We start from the raw sequence: 22343 nt of genomic DNA, 5'->3' as shown, positions 1-22343 counted from the left end.
CTGTAAAATGACCATATATATGAAAATGTCTCCCAGGAAGCATTTCATTTCTATCCAGAGATGCTCTGAGTCCAGGTCGGATATGCTCTTTTCGTACCACTCCTATTACTAGGTAATAAGGAAGGGTGAAAGTCAAGACAAGCAAAGTCCTAAGAAGAGTACCTCAAAAGCTTATAGATCCTGAGCCCCATGGGCCAGAGTCATGTGCCAGAGTCATGTGCCAGTACAGTGCTCTCAGAGCACTCTTCTCCCAAGGGCCAGCTCTGTTTCGCCTCTACCAAGAGGGCTTGAACTGCAAGCCCTCGGTCAGGCACAGCCCGTCCCTTCTCTGGTTTCTGCTGCCATCTACCACTTATGGTCTCTCGTCAAAGTTCTTCTCCAGGCAAACTGTAGCACACTCCCAACTATGCTCTTTTTTTTTTTTTAAAGACTTTATTTATTTATTTGACAGAGATCACAAGTAGGCAGAGAGGGAGCAGGGGAGCAGGCTCCTCGCTGAGCAGAGCAGAGAGCCCGATTCAGGGGCTCGATCCAGGACCCTGAGACCATGACCTGAGCCGAAGGCAGAGGCTTAACCCACTGAGCCACCCAGGTGCCCCCCAACTACGTGCTTATTTTTATCTCCCTCAAAAGAAAAATACCTAACACTTTCAATATTTTTAGGAGTTTTGCTTGCTTATAACTAAGGGGAAACCAGCAGGAAGACCATCTCTCTCCGTGTCTGCTCGGTGTCTCTCTCCCTCTTCCTTTCTCAAATTAGATCGGAAGGAGATGACAAGGTTAAACACAAATGTTAACGCTAGGCTGGTAGGTATTCGGGTACACAACTTTTAGAAATTAGGCTCCCTGCATTTCAGAGAGGCAAAAAACGATTCAGACTCAAGAGCGGTTTATTTTCCGAATGGCTCTGGAACAGGCCTGATCTACAAGGACCGTCAGTGGTCTAAGGCAGGCTTCTCGAGCTCGCCCTGTTCTTTACGCTTCCAGCGATCACTGCTACCGGGTCTGCCCATGATCCTACCGTGGATCTGCTAAAAACAGAGTAGGGACTGCTGGGTTTGGGCTGGATTTTTTGTGTGGATTTTGTTTTAGTCATTTGTTTTTTAAGGAATAAGGAAAAATAAAGAGGAATCTTATGACTGCTTCCTAGGGAGCAGCTCCAGCCACAAAATAAAAACAGAAAAAAAGTATCCCTAATTATGTGAAACTATACATAACGACAGAACCTATCTTTTCTAATTGTCACTCTTTGTCTAGCAGAATAAATTAGATCTTACTATCTGTCAAAGTCGAGCCGGAACAATTAAACTAATGTTTATGTCTCTCTCTTCTCCCAGCCCCAGTCTTCACAGAAGAAACAGACTGCTCTGGTTGAAAATGATGTCATGCGATCGTCCAACCAGAGATGTCAACCAGAAATGCTCTGGTGAAAAGACTAAACTCACGGACAACCAAGTCAAGAGTTCTGGCGCCAGACGTTGCTTATCCACAGTTTATTACCAAAAATGCACTCCTGTGCCTGTGCTAAAACCACAGAAGCTAGCCAATCCACCAATAAAACAGCCCAGGCTCAGCTACTCTGCCACTCTGCGCAGTTTTTGCCTTTCCTGGCATTCTGTTCATTGAAACAGTCTAAAATAATGAAACGGGAGTAAGCAGCACATTTTACATTTAAAAAAATTTCCATGTTATATTTTTCTTTGATATAAAATAATCCATGTAATTTTCTCCTTACTCTGACCTTGACTTAAAATAAAGGCAATGCTACTTGGTCACAAAATTTTTTAAAGCATGGAGAGCCAGCGCCGACCACAGGGATGACAGGATTTTCCCAGCGGCCCCACCTGTGCTGGGTCTTGAACCACTAGGTGGCACCTGTGCAGAGGGAATGCTGCCCGGGAGTCCTGCCTGGTGTCAAGACGCTCCTGGGGGAGCCTGGGGGCCTCACGCGGCCTGGCCCAGGTGCCCCGCACACCTCTGCGGCTGCAGCAGCAAGTCAGCTCTGACCCCTGTCCCTACACAAGGCCACTCCGCCCACGACTTACTCAAGACTCCCGAACAGTTGCTTCAGGGAATGCACAGCCAAGGCTGGTTCAGCTTGGGGCGTTCGTTAAAATCAAAGGCTTGGAATCAGAAGGCCCAGAATCTGCATTTGCAAGCGGCGGGAGCCCGGCCAGGCCATTCAAGCTCATCAGTTTCAGTTCGTTAATCATTTAAAAGGTGGCGAATACCCCCGAGTAGGAAATGGTCTTCACGACGAAGAGAGATACTACGCGCACAGCACGCGGCCCAATGCCCGAAGTACACGGGACGAGCTGGCCTGCGGCCGCTGGCCTCAGTCTCTACATCCACACGTGACATTCTAGCGACTTCCCCGGCCAGCCGGGTAGCGCCCACGGAGACACCAAACTCCTGATGTCCCATCACACACTACGACAACAAACCCAGGAGAGTCGTCAGAACAAAGAGAACACTGATGTAGCCGCTTCGGGCTCCTTGCTGAGGAGCTTTACTTTAAATGCTTCAGAATGATTTTTACCAAACAAAACTCTGAGCAACTACCGTGTACCACATTCTACTCAAAGAGCACCCGCTTCTGTGACAGAGTCAGGATTTCCATCCCCCACATCTAGTCAGGAACGGAGGAGCGACAGACAGCACAGCTGTCCTGACGGACGCACAGGTGTGACGAAAGCTGAGGGCAGAGGTGGGAGAAGAGCTCTGGAAGGCTCCAGAAAGGCATTAAAAGCCCAACAAAAACGGAAAGGACAGAGAGAGGTGTGCGCCGCATAGTTCTCTCGTTTAATTCTTCTCTTTCAAAAAAGAACAGTAACAGCTGACACATCCTCCTGTGCGAGACAAGGACACTCAACTCGGGAAGGTGCCGGAGCCAGAGATCACAGGCGACCGGGCAGCCGTGGGGACCACCAGGCCCAACGGGCCGCACACCGGCCCGCAGGGAGGCTCGGCCCTGCCCCCGCCGCTGCCCCACGGCACCGAGGCTTTGGGAAGAGATTAACGTTAAAGGGAAACGTTCATATTTTACTAGCACCGCGTTACGAGGAATCATTTGTTGAATATGAAGAATATGAAATGAAAACTGAAAACACAGCGTATTTCTGTTTATTTTTAAAGCTGTGCTGAGACAGATTATGGCATAAAGAGAGCATTTACCTCACGGCCAAGTTCATGGAAATAATACACTTTGATTTTGGACAATTAAGAAATGATTTCCCTCAAAGGTTAAGTCATTCTTTGTATATATCCTAAAAATATATTGAGTCAAGTCACCAACCTCACAGAACAGACTGTTAGATGTCAGAAATATTCCTGAGCCTGCTTATGGCCACTCTTATTAATACATAACACATTCTTCAAAGCACCTATATTTCAATGAATTTTTAAAAATTTATTTCTTGGGGCACCTGGGTGGCTCAGTGGGTTAAGCCTCTGCCTTCAGCTCAGGTCATGATCTCAGGGTCCTGGAATCGAGCCCCACATCAGGCTCTCTGCCCAGCAGGGAGCCTGCTTCCTCCTCTCTCTCTGCCTGCCTCTCTGTCTGCTTGTGATCTCTGCCAAATAAATAAATAAATAAAATCTTAAAAAAAAAAAAAGTATATTTCTTTATGGGCAACCTGGGTGGCTCAGGTCACGATCTCAGGGTCCTAATCTGGCTCTGTGCTAAGCATGGAGTCTGCCTGAGATTCATCTCTTTCTCTCTCTACTCCACTCCCCACCCAAAAATATTAAAAAATAAAATAATTTTTAAAATATATTTACTTACTCAGGTGTTCTAGGATCTTGGGAGGGAAAAATTCATCTTTATTTTTTTGTAACCTTTGAAATTCAGAATCCTAAAAACTCATTTCATTATGAATATATGTACATATAGAAGCAACAACTATGTCTGTCATCAACAGAAAGCAGGTGATTTCTAGTCACATTCAGCATTTGCAGATTACCATTCCACAATATCATTTACCCTCATCACAACTTGAACATTATGGCAATTATTAAAATTATATTAGAATTTATAATTTAAGTGTAAATTTTTGAAAAACATTATGAAATTACAAATTTGGCTTTTTACTATTTTGGTAATATTTCAACATAATCTTTTATCTTTGCAATCTTATGTATTTTATTTTATTCATTTAAAAACATTATCTGGAAAAGAGCCTGGCAAAGGTGCCAATGACACCCCCCAGACAAGGCACTCTAAAGAAACAGGCACAGTATCTGTTCTACAAACCATTTGGAGCAGAATCTGGATGACGCCCAATAACTGCTCCATTAATTACATGTGATGTAATTAATATCAAGCAAGCAGACAAATCTTATTGTGTACATATACATAAAGAATCACAAAAAGCACAGAGAAAAACATACAAAATATTTTAAACAGGCTAGTATTTACTAATTATGTTAGTGAACACCAGCACTCATTGTCTACTTCTTATCCAAATGCCTGCTCTGTGCTTTAGTCAAACATTAAATAGAATAAAAATTATTTCTCTCTCCTAACTTCCTTCACTCCACAGAATGGTGATGCCTTTCATGCTTCCTTTATCCTAAGACGACAAAACAAAACGTAGCTAAGAAACTGTATCATCACGCCCTTTCCTTCTTTTGAACAGCAGTGGTCCAAATAAGCCTGCGTTCTGACAGTTCTATTTTACATTGCATTTGTATGTATCCACATGTATCTACTACTTCCGAAATGTGTTGTACAGCTAAAGAATTAGCACTATATTAGAAACAGTTACCCTATCTTTATTCACTAAACTACGTAAAATATTGACACTAATAACGTGAAGATAGTCACTACCTTCACAGAGCCATGTAAATATTTAAAAAGTAAGCAACCGAAAATACACAAAAATGTGAAATACTGGTTTTCTCTTGGAGTTAGCACTTTAAGGATAACTTAGTCTCTTTATACTTATCCACTGTTCAATACATTTTCACAAATATGCATCACTGTTATAATTTTAATGTGACTTTTAGAAATTCAGTACAAAATGATTAAGACTAAAAGTCCAACAGCTATCAAGAGCAAAGAAGACACTGATGTTAATTAAAATAGTAATTGTTAGGCTGTCTGGGTGGCTCAGTCATTAAGCTGCTGCCTTCGGCTCAGGTCGTGATCCCAGGATCCTGGGATTGAGCCCCACATCAGGTTCCCTGCTCAGCAGAGAGCCTGCTTCTCCTCTCCCTCTGCCCGCTACTCTGCCTACTTGTGTGCGCTTTCTCTGTCAAATAAATATATAAAACCTTTTAAAAAATGAATAGTAATTGTTAAAATTCAACTGCTCTCTGGATGTTTTATTCAGTTATTAAAAGGGTTTTGTTTAATTTTCTATTTTTTTATTAATGTATATTCATTATCTGCAATTAATACAAGAAACAAGGGGCACCTGGGTGGCACAGCTGGTTAAGCGCTGGGCACCTGGTTTCATTTCAGGTAGTGACCTCAAGGTTGCAGGATTGAGCCCTACAACCGGCCCTGCACTCAGCGCAGAGTTTGCTTGCGACTCTCTCTCTCCCTCTCCCTCTATCCCTCTCCTCCATGTGGTCCATGCTCCCACTCTATCAAATAAATAAAATCTTTTAAAAAAAGGAAAAAATACAAGAAACTAAAATAAAACCAATGAGTTACAACATGTATCTTCACCATATAATAGTTATGTACAGCAACCTTAATCTTCTAAGCCTTATCTTTATTTAGGCCTAAAAATTCCATGCAGAGAATACAAAAAGACTACTTAAAGAAAATCTTCATGGCTAACTTTCAGTACATGCTTACTATGTCCTAGGCAATGCTGTAAGTAATTAACATGTGTTAACTCACTGAAACTTTACAACAACTATATGAAGACAGCTTCTAAGTCTGGGATTTTACACAAGTTACTAAGTTAGTCTGTTACTCTAGATGCTGGTGGAAAACACAGACTCCTGGATCAAAGACAAAGACTCCTGGATACACTGCCCAACAAGTAACATGAACATGAGGATATTGAGTCAGTTCCTCTGTGGCCCCTAAGTCTTATGGGGGCCACACCATGAGCCCAAATGAATGCCTGTACTTGCAATGAACTGCGTCACAAGGAAGGAACAAAGAGTACAGGGAACCCACTGCTTTTATAATAAGCATTAAATATGTCTGCTCCTTGTCCCAGAGGGAGACAGTGCCTCATTCTTTTTTTTTTTTTTAAAATTTTATTTATTCATCTGTCAGAGAGAGAGAGAGAGCACGCCACAAGCAGGCAGAGGTGGAGAGAGAAGCAGGCTCCCTGCTCAAGCAAGGAGCCAGATGTGGGACTCAATCCCAAGACCCTGGGACCATGACCTGAGCCGAAGGCAGCTGCTTAGGCAGCTGCTTAACCGACTGAGTCACCCAGGCCTCCCCAAGTACTTCATTCTTCAAGGCTACTCACTGCAACAGAAACCTGAGAAATGGCCCAGATAAGGACCAGTCACTCTTAGCATATACAAGAAGATAGGTGAAGTGCAAGAGACCAAGGGGGCATATCTCCCAATAGCAGCTACTATCAACATCTCCACCTTACAGATGAGAAAGCAAGGTAAGAGAACAAGGAAATTGGCTCAAGAATACAATTAGTAGGGGCGCCTGGGTGGCTCAGTGGGTTAAGCCGCTGCCTTCGGCTCGGGTCATGATCTCAGAGTCCTGGGATCGAGTCCCGCATCGGGCTCTCTCCTCAGCGGAGAAGCCTGCTTCCCTCTCTCTCTCTGCCTGCCTCTCCATCTACTTGTGGTTTCTCTCTGTCAAATAAATAAATAAAATCTTAAAAAAAAAAAAAAAGAATACAATTAGTAGAAGGGCACCTGGCTGCCTCAGTCCGTAGAGCACGCAACGCCTGACCTCGGGGTTGTAAGTTCAAGCCCCACACTGGGTGTAGAGATTTCTTTAAAATAAAATTTAAAGAAAAATACAATTCGTAGGAGAGTCTGGATTCCAACACAAGCAGTCTGGCTCCTCCAGAGTTGAAACTGCTAACCTCTACTGAGTGGAAGCATGTGAAGAGTGTGAGCTGAAGAAATTTAAAAAGAAAAAAAAAAAAAAGGACCTGCAGAACTACAAACGAGAGGACCTGCATGAAGCAACAACTCTGAAAATGAGGTAGGGTGTAGACGACGTATTGCAGAAAACACACTGAAACATCTAAAAACATCAGAAGTGATAGTGGAGGATGAGCAACAGTCCAATGTGCATGCGCACGACTACCTGACAGAGAAAACTGAAGGGAAAAAATATTCAAAGATTCTAAGGAAGAAGACATTCCAGAAGCAAAGGCAGGACCAAACCTGTGGATTTAATCTGCAGATCAAAGCAGCAGAAAAAATGAGCTGCCCGCCTGCCCCAGCCCTTCACAGAAGCAGGTAAACAGTGAAGGAGCAGATGAAGGATCTTTACGACACCATCTACAAGTGGGGCTATGCAGTGACATCACAGTTGCCTTCTTTGGCAACTTCTTTGCCTCTGCCCGTAAAGCCATCATTTTGCTCCCCTTCTTATCTCAAGGAGTGAGCTCTATTATACTAGGATTCCACACACTATCTTACTTTTGAAACGGACTTGGTTAGAGACAGACATAGGATCTAAATAAACTGGTGCTAGAATTGTTCAGCTGATACACATGCACGCTGGACAAGAAATAATGTAGCACCCAAGACTGCAGGCAACCATCTTCCATCAAGGGGAGCTTCCATCATTCTAGCCACAGAATGAAGCTGAGAAAGAAAGAAAGAGAGAGAGAGAGGGGGAGAAAGAAAGAAAGAAAGAAAGAAAATGAATATGAACAGAAGGAAGGAAAAGAAACACACACAAAGAAAGAAGAAAGGAAAAGAAAAGAAAAGTGCAGAGAGATGCAGTGAACCAAGCACTTTGTGCATGAGTAAGGGTGAATTAGGTCAACTTAAACCCATCTAACCTCTGAATCTGATAGTGTTATGGCCCACAGATTTCCTTCTTTCTTGTAGTTTGAGTTACTGTAGGTTATTTTAATAACAACATACTAGCTGACTAAATATAACAAACGAATATCAAGTTTCAGATCCTACGTAAGGGGACAAAGTGACTATACTTCATTCTACTCAGTGCCCAGAAAAATTTACATAAGCCAAATACTACGATTCAAAGAAAACTCCAGAGAGTATCTATGTCCACTAACAGCAGACTAGGTAATTTGGATGAACCTTCCCAGTGAAGACAAGTAAGAAAGCTGAGAGAATAATTTAAAAGTAAACAAGTCTTAAAAGCAACCAAAAACCTAACAAGGTAGTGAGGAATGACAGAGGAAGCGCTCCTCTCATGGAGAGAAGCCATGAGTAAGGTGAGCCCAGCACCCAGGGCTGCACTTCCCATGGGGGCGTCAGTTTTGACCTTCAGAAGACTTGTAGATGGTCCTAGAAGTTGACAACCACCAGGGAATGTGGGCTCAGGACTGGCAGGAGCCCCAAAGGGCTGGACATGAAGAGGAGGACGGAACCAGAAACAAAACGGCGTTTGCAAGGACTGCTGCACAGCTTTGCATGGCATGCCTCGAACAAAAGCAGAGCCCTGAAACCGAACGGAGGTGGTCCTAGATTATTAGTGCCCTTGAGGTACCTGGGGGGCAAAAAAATCAGAGCTGAACTATCTTTGGAAGAAAAAAACATCAACTTAATTCCATAGATAAACCGTCAAACACATTGTCCAGTGCACAGACACAGGCAATCAGTTACAACAGCAGACAGGACAGCACTAGCAACAAGCAGAAACAGTGGAACCAGAAGGCTCCAGACATTGGCCTGATCAAACAAAAACTCTATGCCAGTTTTATTTACTATGTTGAATATAATAAAACCAGGCATTAAAATCTTTAGGAGGGAACTAGAAATCATAAAAAGTGATTTCCGCAATTTGAAAGATAATAGTAAAGAAAATTTAAAATATAATAAATGGACTCGATTCATATGTTTAATAGCAGACTAGACAATGCCAAAAGGGGAGACAGGTAAACTGGAACATCTATCTAGAATGCATCTAAATAAATCTGTCTAAAATAGAGAACAGAGGGACAAGAGGACTAAAAAAATACAATAATGAAAGTAAATGGCAACAAACAGTGATATGGTCTAATGAGCATTTAATTAGAAGAAAGAAAGAATGGGGCAAAAGCAGTATTGGAATATATAACAGCCGAGAATTTTCCAAAACCAAAGAAGATTTCAAGAAATCTCCAATTCTAAAATTTCCGAAGTGTATAAAACCAATTATATAATAAAATTAAAAATTAGTTACAAAAATAAAGAGAAAATCCATACAAATACTTGGAAATTTTATTAACTTTCTCAAACACCTCATAAGTCAAAAAGAAGGCTCAAAAACACTGAAAAACATTTAGAAAATAAGGAATAATAAAAATAATTAATATCCCAACCTAGGGAAAACACTACAAATCATGTTAAAGGACATATCAGCTTAAGCCCTTTTTTTGGTTTAGTAAGCAATGAGAACTGATTAAATATTTACTCCGTAAGTTAGAAAGGATACCCACAAAAATTCCTACAGCTAACCTGGTAACAAGTAAATGAAATTCAGCAACATTGCAGAGAACAAGGCAAACATACAAAAATAAATCATATTTGTATACATTAGCAATGTACAAATAAAAACCATTTTAAATGTACCATTTACATTAGCCCCCCCCATGAAATAATTGGTGTAACTAAGAAAATATGCAGAGGATCTATATTTAAAAATTATAAAACACCAATGAAAGAATCAGAGAAGTCCCAAATAGAGACACATGGCCAAGTTCATGGAATGGAAGACTCAGCACAGTAAAGATGTCAATTCTTGGGGCACCTGGGTGCCTCAGTGGGTTAAGCATCTGCCTTTGGCTCAGTCATGATCCCAGGGTCCTGGGACTAAGCCGCGCATCCGGGTCCCTGCTCAGTGGAGCGCCTGCTTCTTCTTCTTCTCCCTTTCCCTCTGCCTACCACTCTGCCTACTTGTGACCTCTCTCTCTCACAAATAAATAAAATCTTAAAAAAAAAAGAAAAAAAAGATGTCAATTATTCCTAGACTGATCTACAGGCTTAACAAAATTTCAATTAAAACCCCAGCAGGATTACCTTTTTTTAAAATAAGTTGATTCTAAAATTGATACAAAAAAAAAAAAAAAGAAAAGAAAAAAATGGCTAAAATAGTTTTGAAAAAGAATAATAAAATTGGTAGACTGACACTTATATAAATCTATTTCTACACAAAAACCTAGACTGTTCATAGTTCTTTGGATAGCCAAAAACTGGAAATCACCCAAACGTCCTTCGGCAGGTGGAACAGTTATACCAACTGTGGCACAAGGATACGAAGTACTATCACTCAGCCCGAAGAAGGAACAGTCTATACTGACACATGCAACAACGACCTGGATGACACTCAGACGTATGAAACCGAATTAAAGAAACCAGTCTGACAAGATTACACTTCATATGATTTCATTTAGAATTTTTTAAAAGATCTAGAATTTTTTTTAATTAGTCTCTATACCCAACGTTGCGCTCGAATCCACAACCCCAAGATCCAGAGTTGCATGTTCCACTGACTGACTTCATTTATAGGGGATTCTCAGACACAAAATTGACAGTGAGGGAGAACAAAGCAGTGGATGCCAGGGTTTGGGGGAGGGGATAAGATATGACTTTAGAGATAGCACGGGGTGCCTAGGTGGCACAGTTGATTAAGTGTCCAATTCTTGGATACTTCAGATCAGGTCGCGATCTCAGGGTCATAGATCAAGCCCCATATTGGACTCCACACTTAGCAGAGTCTGCTTAAGACTCTTTCTCCTTCTGTCCCTCCCCCCCACCACACTCTGTTTCTCTCTCTCTCTCTTTCTCAAATAAGTAAATCTTAAAAATAAAAATAGGGGCATCTGGGTGGCTCAGTCATTCAGCATCTGCCTTTTGGCTCAGGTTATGATCCCAGAGTCCTAGGACTGAGCCGCTCACCAGGCTCCCTGCTCAGTGGGAAGCCTGCTTCTCCCTCACCCACTCCCCCTGTTTGTGTTCCTGCTCTCGCTGTGTCTCTGTCAAAAAAAAAAAAAAAAAAAAAAAAAATTTTTTTTAATTAAATAAGTAAAAATAAAAATAAAATAACACAAAGGAGGTTTGGTGGTAATGGAAAAAAGAAAAATCAAAACAAAGCAAAATAAAAACTGATCAGAGTTTTTAGTAATAAGCTCTGCTTCCAGATCTACTAGACTTGTTCAGAAATAAAATTTAAATATCATATCTAGACCTACAGGTAAAATGCAATATCCACTAAACATCTCTCCCCATTGGGGGCACCTGGGTGGCTCAGTGGGTTAAAGCCTCTGCCTTCAGCTCAGGTCATGATCCCAGGGTCCTGGGATCGAGCCCCGCATTGGGCTCTGCTCCGCAGGAAGCCTGCTTCCTCCTCTCTCTGCCTGCCTCTCTGCCTACTTGTGATCTGTCTGTCAAATAAATAAATAAAATCTTTAAAAAAAAATCTCTCTTCATTGAAGTAAGATACAAACACTTCTGGATATGTAAAAAGCTCTAGAGAAACAGGCTTAGTGAAGTCTAAGGAACAGGGCAGAATTTCTGAAAACGGGGCTGGGTAGGTATTCACAAAGAAGAGGTGATTCTTATCAAAAGTCTTGGGTAACTGAGAGACGGCACGAAGTGAAAGCCAAGACACAAGCATGCACTCAAACTGAGTATCTTCTTCGTTTATGAGAAATGAGGTCCTCTGGGCAAGCCTCAAGTCTAGTATGAGGTAAAAGCTCTGGATAAAACTGCTGCCAACGTGCTGAAGGAGTCCGTTAACGTAATGTTAATTAAAATATGGAAGGAAGGATTCAAGCAAACATGCACTGACCCTTTAGATTCTTGAGAATGGAACTGATGTATCAAGGATAATTTGAGAGAAGTTCCCTCCAAATTTTGAAAAGTCTGTACGCCTCTAGAGAGACTAACAAATCAAGTCAAACTTCTAATAAAAAATGTAAAATTGGCAGAGTACAATGGTACCCACCAGGGGTAGGGGGAGAAGGGTGGAGATGGGGAGATATTGGCCAAAAGACACAAAGTTGCAGTTACACGGGACAAATAAGTCTGAAGATGAATGTAGCAACATGATGACTACAGTTAATAATACTGAGCTGAACACTAGAAATTTGCAGAGAGTAGACTGCAGATCAAAAGAAAGCAGGAGAAGTTACATTAATTTCGGACACAGCAGACTTCATACCAAATAAAAATACCAGGGACAAAGAGTGCCATTACCTAACGATAAAGGCATCAATTCTCCATAAAGACATATTAATCCTTTACACATATGCTCATAACAAAAGTGTCAAAATACATGAGGCAAAACTGATAGAACCACAGAGAAAATATATGAATCCAGTATTATGTATCGGGATGTTAACACCCACCTATCAAAAGTACAGATCCAGCAAGCAGACAATTACTAATGACATGGCTGAACCCGACACAACCATCAATCAACGGGATAGAATGGACATCCATAGACTACTTCACCCAACGACAGCAGAATCCACATTCTTCTTCAGATCACATGGAACATTCATCAACAGACCACATTCTGGGCCATAAAACAAATTTAAAATAATATAAATACAATGTCTGCCCTCAGACCACAAAGGAATTAAACCAGAAATCAGTAATAGAAAGATGGTCAGAAAATTCCAAAATATTTGGAAGTTAAACAACACACTTTCTTTTTGTTTTTAATTTTATTTATTTAATAAATTAAGCTCCATGCCCATAACCCCAAGATCGAGTCACACGCTCTACCAACTGAGCCAGCCAGAAACCCCCTAAACAAACACATTTCTTCTTCTTCTTCTTTTTCTTTTTAAGATTTTACTTATTTATTTAACAAATAGAGTAGGAGAACAAGCAGGCATAGCAGTAGAGGGAGAGGGGAAAGCAGACTCCCCGCTGAACAGGAAGCCCCAGGCACTTAACCGCCTTAACCAGGCGCCCCAAACAACAAACTTCTAAATAACACGTGAATCAAGAAATTTCAAGAGAAATTTTTTAAAAATTTTGAACTAAATGATAATGGAAACACAGCTTATCAAAATTTGTGTGATGCAGTGAAAGCTGCACTTTGACAGAAATTTCCCCCCCCCCCGCCCCCCTCCCCCTCGGTCCTGAGGCGCGGGCCTGGGGCACGGGCGCCGCCGAAGCCCCGGGGGCCTGCTTTGACAGAAATTTATACCACTGAGTGTATATATATTAGAAAACAAGATCTAAAAGCAATCCATCAAACTAGAAAAAGAAAAGCTAATTAAATGCAAAGTAAGCAGAAAAAAAAGTAACAAAAATTACAACAGAAATTAATGAAATTTAAAATAGGTAATCAATGGAGAAAAATAATGAAACCAAAAGCTGCTTCTCTGAAAAGATCAATAAAATCAGTAAGCCTCTAGCCAGGTTTATTGAAAGAAAAAAAGGGAGAGAATACAAATTATTAGTATCAGAAATTAAAGAAGGGATATCACTACAAGACCTATGGATATTAAAAGGACAATAATGAAGGAATACAATTAACAATTCTATACCCACAAATTTGGTAACTTAGATAAACTTCTTTGAAAAACACAATTTGCAGGGGCACCTGGGTGGATCAGCTGGTTAAGGGTCCAACTCCTGATTTCGGCTCAGATCATGATTTCCGGGTTTTAAGATCAAGCCCACATCAGGCTTCATGTTGAGCATGGAGCCTGCCTGAGATTTTCTCTCTCCCCCTCCAGGCCTCCCCCTGTTTGCACTCACTGTCTCTCAACAACAACAACAACAACAACAACAACAACAACAACAAAATTGGTGGGGGGTGCGCCTGGGTGGCTCAGTGGGTTAAAGCCCCTGCCTTCAGCTCAGGTCAGGATCCCAGGGTCCCAGGATCAAGCCCCACATTGGGCTCTCCGCTCAGCAGGGAGCCTGCTTCCCTTCCTCTCTGCCTATTTGTGATCTCTGTCAAATAAATAAATCTTTTAAAAAACTTTTTTTTAGTTAAAATACAAAGAAGAAGACACAACTTGCTAACACTCACCACAAGAAGAAAGAGACAATCGGAATACCCCTATACCTGTTCAAGGAGTTGAATCAATAATTAATAACCTTCTAAACCAGAAAGCTCCTGGCCCAGACAACTTCACTGGTGAATTCTAGCAATCACCTAAAGAAAACACTAACTCTCAACAATCTCTTCTGGAAGACAGAAGCAGAGGGAATACTTCCCAACTCACTCTATGAGAACAGCATTACCACCCTGAAGCCAAAAACCAAAGACATTACAAGAAAACAAAACAAAACAACAAAAACTATAGATGAGTATTTCAAGAACATAAATGCAAAAACCCTCAAAAAAATTTTACCAAAGTGAATCCAAAAATGTATAAAAAGCTTTATACACCACAACCAAGTAGGATTTCTGGAGTATGCAAGACTTGTTCAACATTTGAAAATTAATTAATGTAATCCATTACACTGATAGGCTAAAAAAGAAAAATCATATAATCCTATCTGGAGATACAAAGAAAGTATTGACAAAATCTGACACCCATTCATGATAAAAAATTACTCTCAGTAAACCAGAACTTCCTTAACTTGATAAAGACTATCTACAAAAAAGCCCCTACAGCCAACATCATACTTAACGGTGAGAAACTAGAAGCGTTCCCACTAAGATCAGAAATAAGGCAAGGACATCAGTCTTTCGCCACTCCTTTTCAACTTTGTAAACGAAGTTTTTTCCAATTACTGAAATAAGACCAGAACAGGAAATAAAAGGCATACTGATTGGAAAGGAAGAAACAAAACTGTCTTTGTTCACAGATGTTACAATCACCTATGCAGAAAATCCAAAAGGATATACAAAAAAAAAAAAAAAAATCAAAAAAAACCCTGGAACTAATAGACAATTGTAACAAGGTTGCAAGATATAAGGTTAATATACAAAGTCAATCATTCTCATATGTATCAGCAATGAACAAGCAGAATATGAATTTTTAAAAAACCATTTAAAATTAGCATTTCAAGGCACCTGGTTGGCTCAGTGGGTTAAAGCCTCTGCCTTTGGCTCAGGTCCTGATCTCAGGGGTCGTGGGATCAAGCCCCGCATCCTGCTCTCTACTCAGCGGGGAGCTTGCTTCTCTTCCTCTCTCTCTGCCTGCCTCTCTGCCTACTTGTGATCTCTGCCTGTCAAATAAATAAATAAAATCTTAAAAAAAAAAAAGACTGTATAATTCTGACAAAAGAATAAATAGATCAATAGTATAGTTTAGAGAAGCCAAAAATAACCCCAAGTAAGTACTTAACTGGTCATTGAAACAAGGCAAAAAGGCAATATAATGGAGAAAAAAATAGTATTTTTGAACAAATGATGCTGGAATTGAACATGCACGCACACAGACACACACACCAATGCCGACACAGACCATATCCTCACAGAAATTAACAAAGTAAATGTGAAATGCAAAATTATAAAGTTCTTAGAACTTAAAAGAAAATCTAGATGACCTGGGGTTTACCAGTGACTATTTATTTATTTATTTATTTATTTTAAAGATTTTATTTCTTTATTTGACAGACACACAGAGAAAGAGGAACACAAGCAGGGGCAGTGGGAGAGGGAGAAGCAGGCTTCCTGCTGAGCAAGGAGCCTAATGCGGGGCTCAATCCTAGAACCCTGGGATCATGATCCGAGCTGAAGGCAGCTGCTTAACAACCGAACCACCCAGGTGCCCCTAGCAGTGACTTTTTCAATACAACACCAAACTCATGACTCATCAAAGAAACAACTGATCAACTACACTTCATTAAAATTTAAAGTTTCTACTCTGCTTAAAACATTGTCAACAGAACAAAAACGTAAGCCACAGAGTAGGAGAAAATACTTGCAAAAGACACATCTAAAGGGCGTCTGGGTGGCTCAGTGGTTCATCATCAGCCTTCGCCTCAGGTCATGATTCCAGAGACCTGGGGTCGAGTCCTCCATCAGGCTCCCTGCTCAGCAGGAAGCCTGCTTCTCCCTCTCCCACTCCCCCTGCTAGTGTTCCCTCTCATGCTGTGTCTCTTTCTGTCAAATAAATAAATAAAATATTTTTTTTAAAAGACACATGTGATTAAGGACTGTTATCCAAAATACACAAAGAACTCTTAAAACTCAACAATAAGAAAACTAACCACCTGGTGACTCCTCACCAAAGATACACAGATGGCAAATAACCACACAAGAAGATGTTCCACATGATACGTTATCAGGGAAATGTAATCTAAAATAATGATATGCTACCACACACTTACTAGAATGGCCAAAGGGTGACTCAGTCATTAAGCTTCTGCCTTTGGTTCAGGTCATGATCCCAGGGTTCTGGGGTTGAGCCCCGAGTCCAGCTCCCTGCTCAGTGGGAGCCTGCTTCTCCCTCTCCCTCCACTCCCCCTGCTTGCGTTCTCTCTCTTGCTGTGTCTCTGTCAAATAAATAAATAAAATCTTAAAAAAAAAAAAAAAAGAATGGCTAGTATAAGGAACACTGAGGACACCAAATGCTGATAAGGACGTGGCGCCAAAAGAACTCTCATTCACTGCTGGTGGCAACGCTAAATGGTACGGCCACTCTGGAAGACAATTCGGCACTTACTAAACTAACTATACTCTTACCATATGACCCACCAATCATGTTCCTTGGTATTTACCCAAAGGCGTTGAAACTTACGGAGTTGAAAACTTGCGTACACACAAAACGTGCATGTGGATGTTTACAGGGATTTCATTCATAATTGCCCAAATTCGGAAGCAACCAAGATATCCCTCAGCAGATAAACAAATTGTGGTACATCCCAACAACAGAATACTACTTAGTGCTAAAAAGAAAGGAGGTCTCGAGTTATGAAAAGACACGGAGAAAATTTAAAGGCATATTGCTAATGAACGAAGTCCATCTGAAAGGCTATTTACTATCTGATTCCAACGGTATGACATTCTGGAAAAGGCAAAACTATGGAGACGGGAGAAAGCTGAGTGGCTGCCTTGGATTAAAGGGGAGGGATAACAGGAGGACGGGAGGGATGGGGAATACCGGGTGACACTGTAATGATGGATCCGTATCATTTCACACTTGTGCAAACTCATACAACACCAAGCGTGAACCAAAATGTAAACTATGTCTTCACGGTGATACTGACGTGTCACTGAAGTTGTTATCAATTTTAACAAACATGCCACGCCACGCTGCGGGGGATGTTGACAAGGGGGGAAGTTATGCACACGTAAGGGCAGGAGGCACAGGTATTTCCTCAATTTTGCTGTGAACCTAAAACTCCTCTAAACACTCAAGTCCATTAAAAAAACCTTTGCTAGAGGTAACGGAAGCTATTAATGTGAACCAGTGTTTATAAGCACATGAGTACACTCTCACATCTATACAATAACTAATATGTCACTTAAATAGACTAACGTTAATTCTCAATAAAAACAACAGAACACGCATCCCCGGACCCCGGTTTTCCATCTCTAACACGCTTCTCCACTAAAGTCCTCAGAGAATAGTCAACGTCATATCCTGGGGTAGAGAAAATTAAAGATGGGCCTGAAAAATACTGTTGCCAAAGAGCAATGAGCTTTGAAACATTCTGAGATAATATTAAAAAGAACTTAAGAAGCCAGCTGAAGAGAGACCAAACTGCCACAACAGTCAAAAGAAATTTTTAATTATAATTAACTAAATCCTAATTAACCAATTATAATTAACTAAAACAAGTTTGCAAAGCCCTGATTACATAATGATTCTCAAAGAAAAGTGGAGTTTCTCTTAACTTGCATTTCATTTGAGTTGATTTCATTTATATAGAAAAAAAACAGACTACTAACAGCCACCACCTCCTAAAAAACCATAGAATTTTCTTACCATAAAAACTTAAGGGGCGCCTGGGTGGCTCAGTGGGTTAAGCCACTGCCTTCAGCTCAGGTCATGATCTCAGGGTCCTGGGATCGAGCCCCTCGTCGGGCTCTCTGCTCAGCGGGGAGTCTGCGTCCCCCTCTCTCTCTGCCTGCCTCTCTGCCTACTTGTGATCTCTCTCTCTCTCTGTCAAATAAATAAATAAAACCTTTAAAAAAAAAAAAAAACTTAACAAACTACACTGACCTCTACCTCTGAAACTAATACTACATTGTATATCAATTAAGTGAATTTAAATTTAAAAAAAAAAACTGATCTGTGAAATTTCTTGTGATTTTCCCAGTGGCCACTTACAGGATACTCGCTCCCACCACTTAGTCCCCGACACACACACACACACACGCCCCCTATACTCATTACAATAAACATTCTTACATTACTATAAATCATTAAACAAATGTATCAACACATAATATTTACAGATATAGAAGACCTTCCAACAAACCTTGGCCTTGAGACGTGTACATTAAAACCTCGCAGCCAACTCAATGTGCTTCTAAACTGACTAGAAACGTATGGAACTCTTCTTCTCTTTGCCTGGGTTTACTTGTAGCTTAATAGATTTTTTTTTTTAAGTTTTATTTATTGAAGTAATCTCTACACCCAGTGTGCACTTGAACGCACAGCCCCGAGACCAGGAGTCTCGCGCTCCTGTGACAGAGCCCGCCGAGCGTCCCCGCAGCTTAGGAGTCTTAACAACTATTCTCTGTTCTTTTCTGGACTATTCTCCTTGTCCTACATGTTCACCAAAACAAATGGACAAAGAGCAAAGACTAACTCAGGTGATTTTATTTAATTTTAGTATAAAAGGCCAGAATAAGAAAAAAATCCTGCTCCTGTTAAAGCCTTTCAGTAAACTTTATTTGCCTTGATACCTCGTAAGAGAGAGTATGAGAAGAGTCTCCATTTGTGGGGATTAGTACTCATAACATAAGGAAAAATTAAGTGTCAGAACTCTAGTTTTGTGGTGATGTTCCAAGAATAGCAGTAGCTTAGAAAATACAGAAAAGAAACTATAAGAATGTAATACTTCCTCAGTTAGTGAACTGAAGCCTACTATATGTCTGGAATTATTCTAGACGCTGGGAATAAATCCAAAGTCAAAGCAAATCCCTAACCTCATGAAGCCTGCAGTCAATCCCTGCAAGTCAAATCCCTAACCTCATGAAGCCTGCAGTCTCGTGTGGAAGGCATACAATAAACAAATATGTGAAACAATGTCATATCTGTTTAAGTACTAGGAAAAAAGGAGGGGCTCCCGGAAAACTCAGTTATTAAGCATCTGCCTTTGGCTCAGGTCATGATCCCAGGGTCCTGGGATCAAGCCTCGCATTCGGGCTCCCTGGTCAGTGGGAAGCCTGCTTCTCCCTCTCCCGCTCCCCCTGCTTGTGTTCCCTCTCTCGCTGTGCTGTTTCTCCCTGTCAAATAAATCAGTAAAATCCTAGAAAGAAAGAAAATACTTAATGCTCAAATACTAATGGAAATCATTCACTGAGACAGGAAACACATGATGTAAGAAACCCACGAAACCTGAAGGCGCAAAGTCCCTAAGAGATGAAGAGGTAAAACCAAGGACACGAGCAAAGAGCTGCCCTTTGATAACCACAGACTTTTCATCCCATTTCAACAGCAGAAAAGGTAAAATCTACGGGAGGAGCTGCAAGCAGGATGGTGGGTGAATGTAGAATTTCTCTGCTAACTACTTCTGGGTTTTTCCTTCTTTCACTGAACTAAATAAGTAAGATCATCAATAACCAAAAAATGAAAAACAGGAGGAGGTGTGGAAAATTTGAACAGAGAAGAGAAGGTGCCAAAGAGCCATCAGTGATAATGGGAGAGAAAATGTCTACAGGAAAGTAGAATGAGTGTAGAGTAGCAATCATACCCTTGATATTTGAGGTCATAAATTTAAAATGAAACCAGTCAGCAAGGTGATGATTTTCCCCAGCCATTATCAGCTGCTACACTGCCGAATTTGGTTTTCTATTAAAAACAAAACACTGGGACGATGGTCAAAAAGGTAAAGGTAAGTAAGAGGGACTCCCTCAGTGGGTGACAGACTCTGAACTAGCAGAGGAAGGCAACATCCCCGTCACTGAAACCACTGGATTGGAGGACTCACTGTGGTTCAAGAATTATTATGGCGCTAATACTAGGAGGAAATGAGCTGGAAAAAGAAGTAGTAGTCAGAGTGCAGGAGAGATGATGCGAGATTCTAGATGTGAAACCGCAACTGTCAGAGCAAATGAGACAAAGACACAAGCTGATCACGTGCGACCAGAAGACGAGCAGGCCGAAGGGGACTGCTGAGGTAGTCCGGAGAATCGCAGTGCTGAGGAATCAAGGAGCCAAGAGCCCTGGGTCCTGAATAGTTACTAACATCACAATGGGGGCCTCAGAAGAAAACAGAAAGGCAGGTGCTAAATCTTCAGAGCAAGAGGGAACATGCCCAGGAAGACTGTTGATATGTGCAGAGAAAGGGTCTGGGGTACAGTCAGCAGCACTGGTTTAAAGCAACGTGTAAGTATCGTTATACTGGAAAATGTCATTTAAAACTTAAACAAACAAACAAACAAATACCTTAAAAAAAAAGAAGAAGAAGAAGAAGATCTCTGCCCTAGAAAAAGTTAACAGAAAAAATTTAAGGAAAAGAAATGAAGAAAAATAACTAGTGGGGAATTGACATAATTCAAGTTGATAACAATGCGGTAACAAATTCGTGGCAAAACAGCAAAAGGTAGACTTCTGCAGTCCAACCTTCAGTCACCGCTCCACCTACGAGACCCTGCTGCAGAGAGGGATGAGAACTAGAGAACACCTGAAGGTCTTCCAAGAATTAGTCACCTAGCGGCAACACAATGACAACCAGAGTATTTTATGAATAACTGTATTTCAAGATACAGCAATTTCTAATTCTTCTCTGAAACCTGTAGGATATTCTGTAAGCACCAAGAAGAGGACAATCAACTTCAGAGAAAAAGCCTCTCACTTATGTCTAAACTCTACCCGACAACTGTTAAAAAAACACTGCCCGTGAGAGACCCATCGCACACAGATATTGTTTGAATACAATATGAAACCTTGTCCCTTTGACAGCTTAAATCACTAATTTAATAAATGTTGGGAAATTAGTTTGGGCAACCTCCTCTTTCTTTTGCCCATACATAATACACATTAGCTTATTAAAGGCACCTAAATGTCCCACAGACCAGAATGCACTTAGTCTGGTTTAACGCAGCACTTCACAATATTTTTCTTTACTGGAACGAACATATTTTTCCCCTCACACACATACTAACATAATCAGCTTCCAACAAATGCTAGATGGTTCATAAGCAGGAATATACTATAAGTTATCATACTAACAGCCTGGAATTACTATGTATTCCAATTTTAATTTTGCTTTAATAAAACATTCCCCTACAGATATTAAATACTTTCCACTAAATCAGGGCTGTAAGGAAAAGAGAAAACTAAATTTCTTCACTGTGTCATAGCGTATCAGACTATTTCAGCAGATGGAGATTTTAGAACTCAGCATATAGCCAAACGCTCGTTGTGCAAATTATGATGTGCATTTTTTTAAAAAGTCTGTGAAGTTGATACCTGCTTCCACAGTATTTTCCGTTTCTGTCGTCTCCAGCCCATCCATGCTGTCCTCATCTTCCACGGCAGTTTTTCCTCTACTACGAGGCCTACGGAGAAGCAAAGACAGAGCTCAATGTAATTTTAAGGATTACAATTATATTTAACATAAAGAAGTTGAAGGTATACAAAATAAAATTAGGCAATTTTTACTATATGTTACCATACCAAATAGTAAATATCACATTTTACATTTATTTTTCCCTCAAACTCAGCCCACCCTTATACATAAATGTGAAGACAGGCCCAGATTAATGTATTTTGTCGTCATAACTTAAGTATTCTTTGTATTAGGCTTTGCCCCTCTTTTGAGCTGACCTTGAGATGACCCTCTGTCTACAGTAGTGGTTTTTAACCACTTAATGGGTTATCTGTAAAATTCACACATCAGGCTATACCCTCTTTATCTAGTGACACCGAGGAAAGGATGCCCAGACAAGTGTATTTCTAAGACTCTTCCATACACTGAAGCAATGCATATCTTTGCAAACCACTCAAAAAAATTTTTTGTAAATATTTAATATAATCTAATCACACATCTTACAAATATAATGCAATTATATAAAACTCACTTCAGTAAAGTAAGAATCATGGTAAAGTGATCTTCTTTGACCCAATGCAATTTAAAAAACAAAACAAAAACACTAATGCCGTCAGATTTTGAGAAATTTCAGA

The 22343-nt window shown here is 40.6% G+C and overlaps 1 protein-coding gene across 16 annotated transcripts in view; it reads right to left on the bottom strand.

Annotated features, from left to right (window-relative positions):
• Positions 1 to 22343, bottom strand: part of KMT2C (lysine methyltransferase 2C) — a 269946-nt gene that overhangs the window by 171986 nt on the left and 75617 nt on the right. For all 16 annotated transcript variants that reach the window (XR_006608481.1, XM_045086329.1, XM_045086334.1 and 13 more), the window contains exon 2: positions 21630 to 21718. Coding sequence is in view for 15 of the 16 variants with exons in the window: in XM_045086329.1 (XP_044942264.1) it covers positions 21630 to 21718 (89 nt within the window). In the remaining variant the exon portion in view is untranslated. The remainder of the gene's footprint in view (positions 1 to 21629; positions 21719 to 22343) is intronic.

This window comes from Mustela putorius, unplaced genomic scaffold (assembly GCF_011764305.1).
Source record: "Mustela putorius furo isolate JIRA1106 unplaced genomic scaffold, ASM1176430v1.1 tig00000929_pilon_pilon_pilon, whole genome shotgun sequence".
NCBI lineage: Eukaryota > Metazoa > Chordata > Mammalia > Carnivora > Mustelidae > Mustela > Mustela putorius.
Note: the sequence above shows the minus strand (reverse complement) of the source record. Positions and strands in the feature narration are given on the sequence as shown.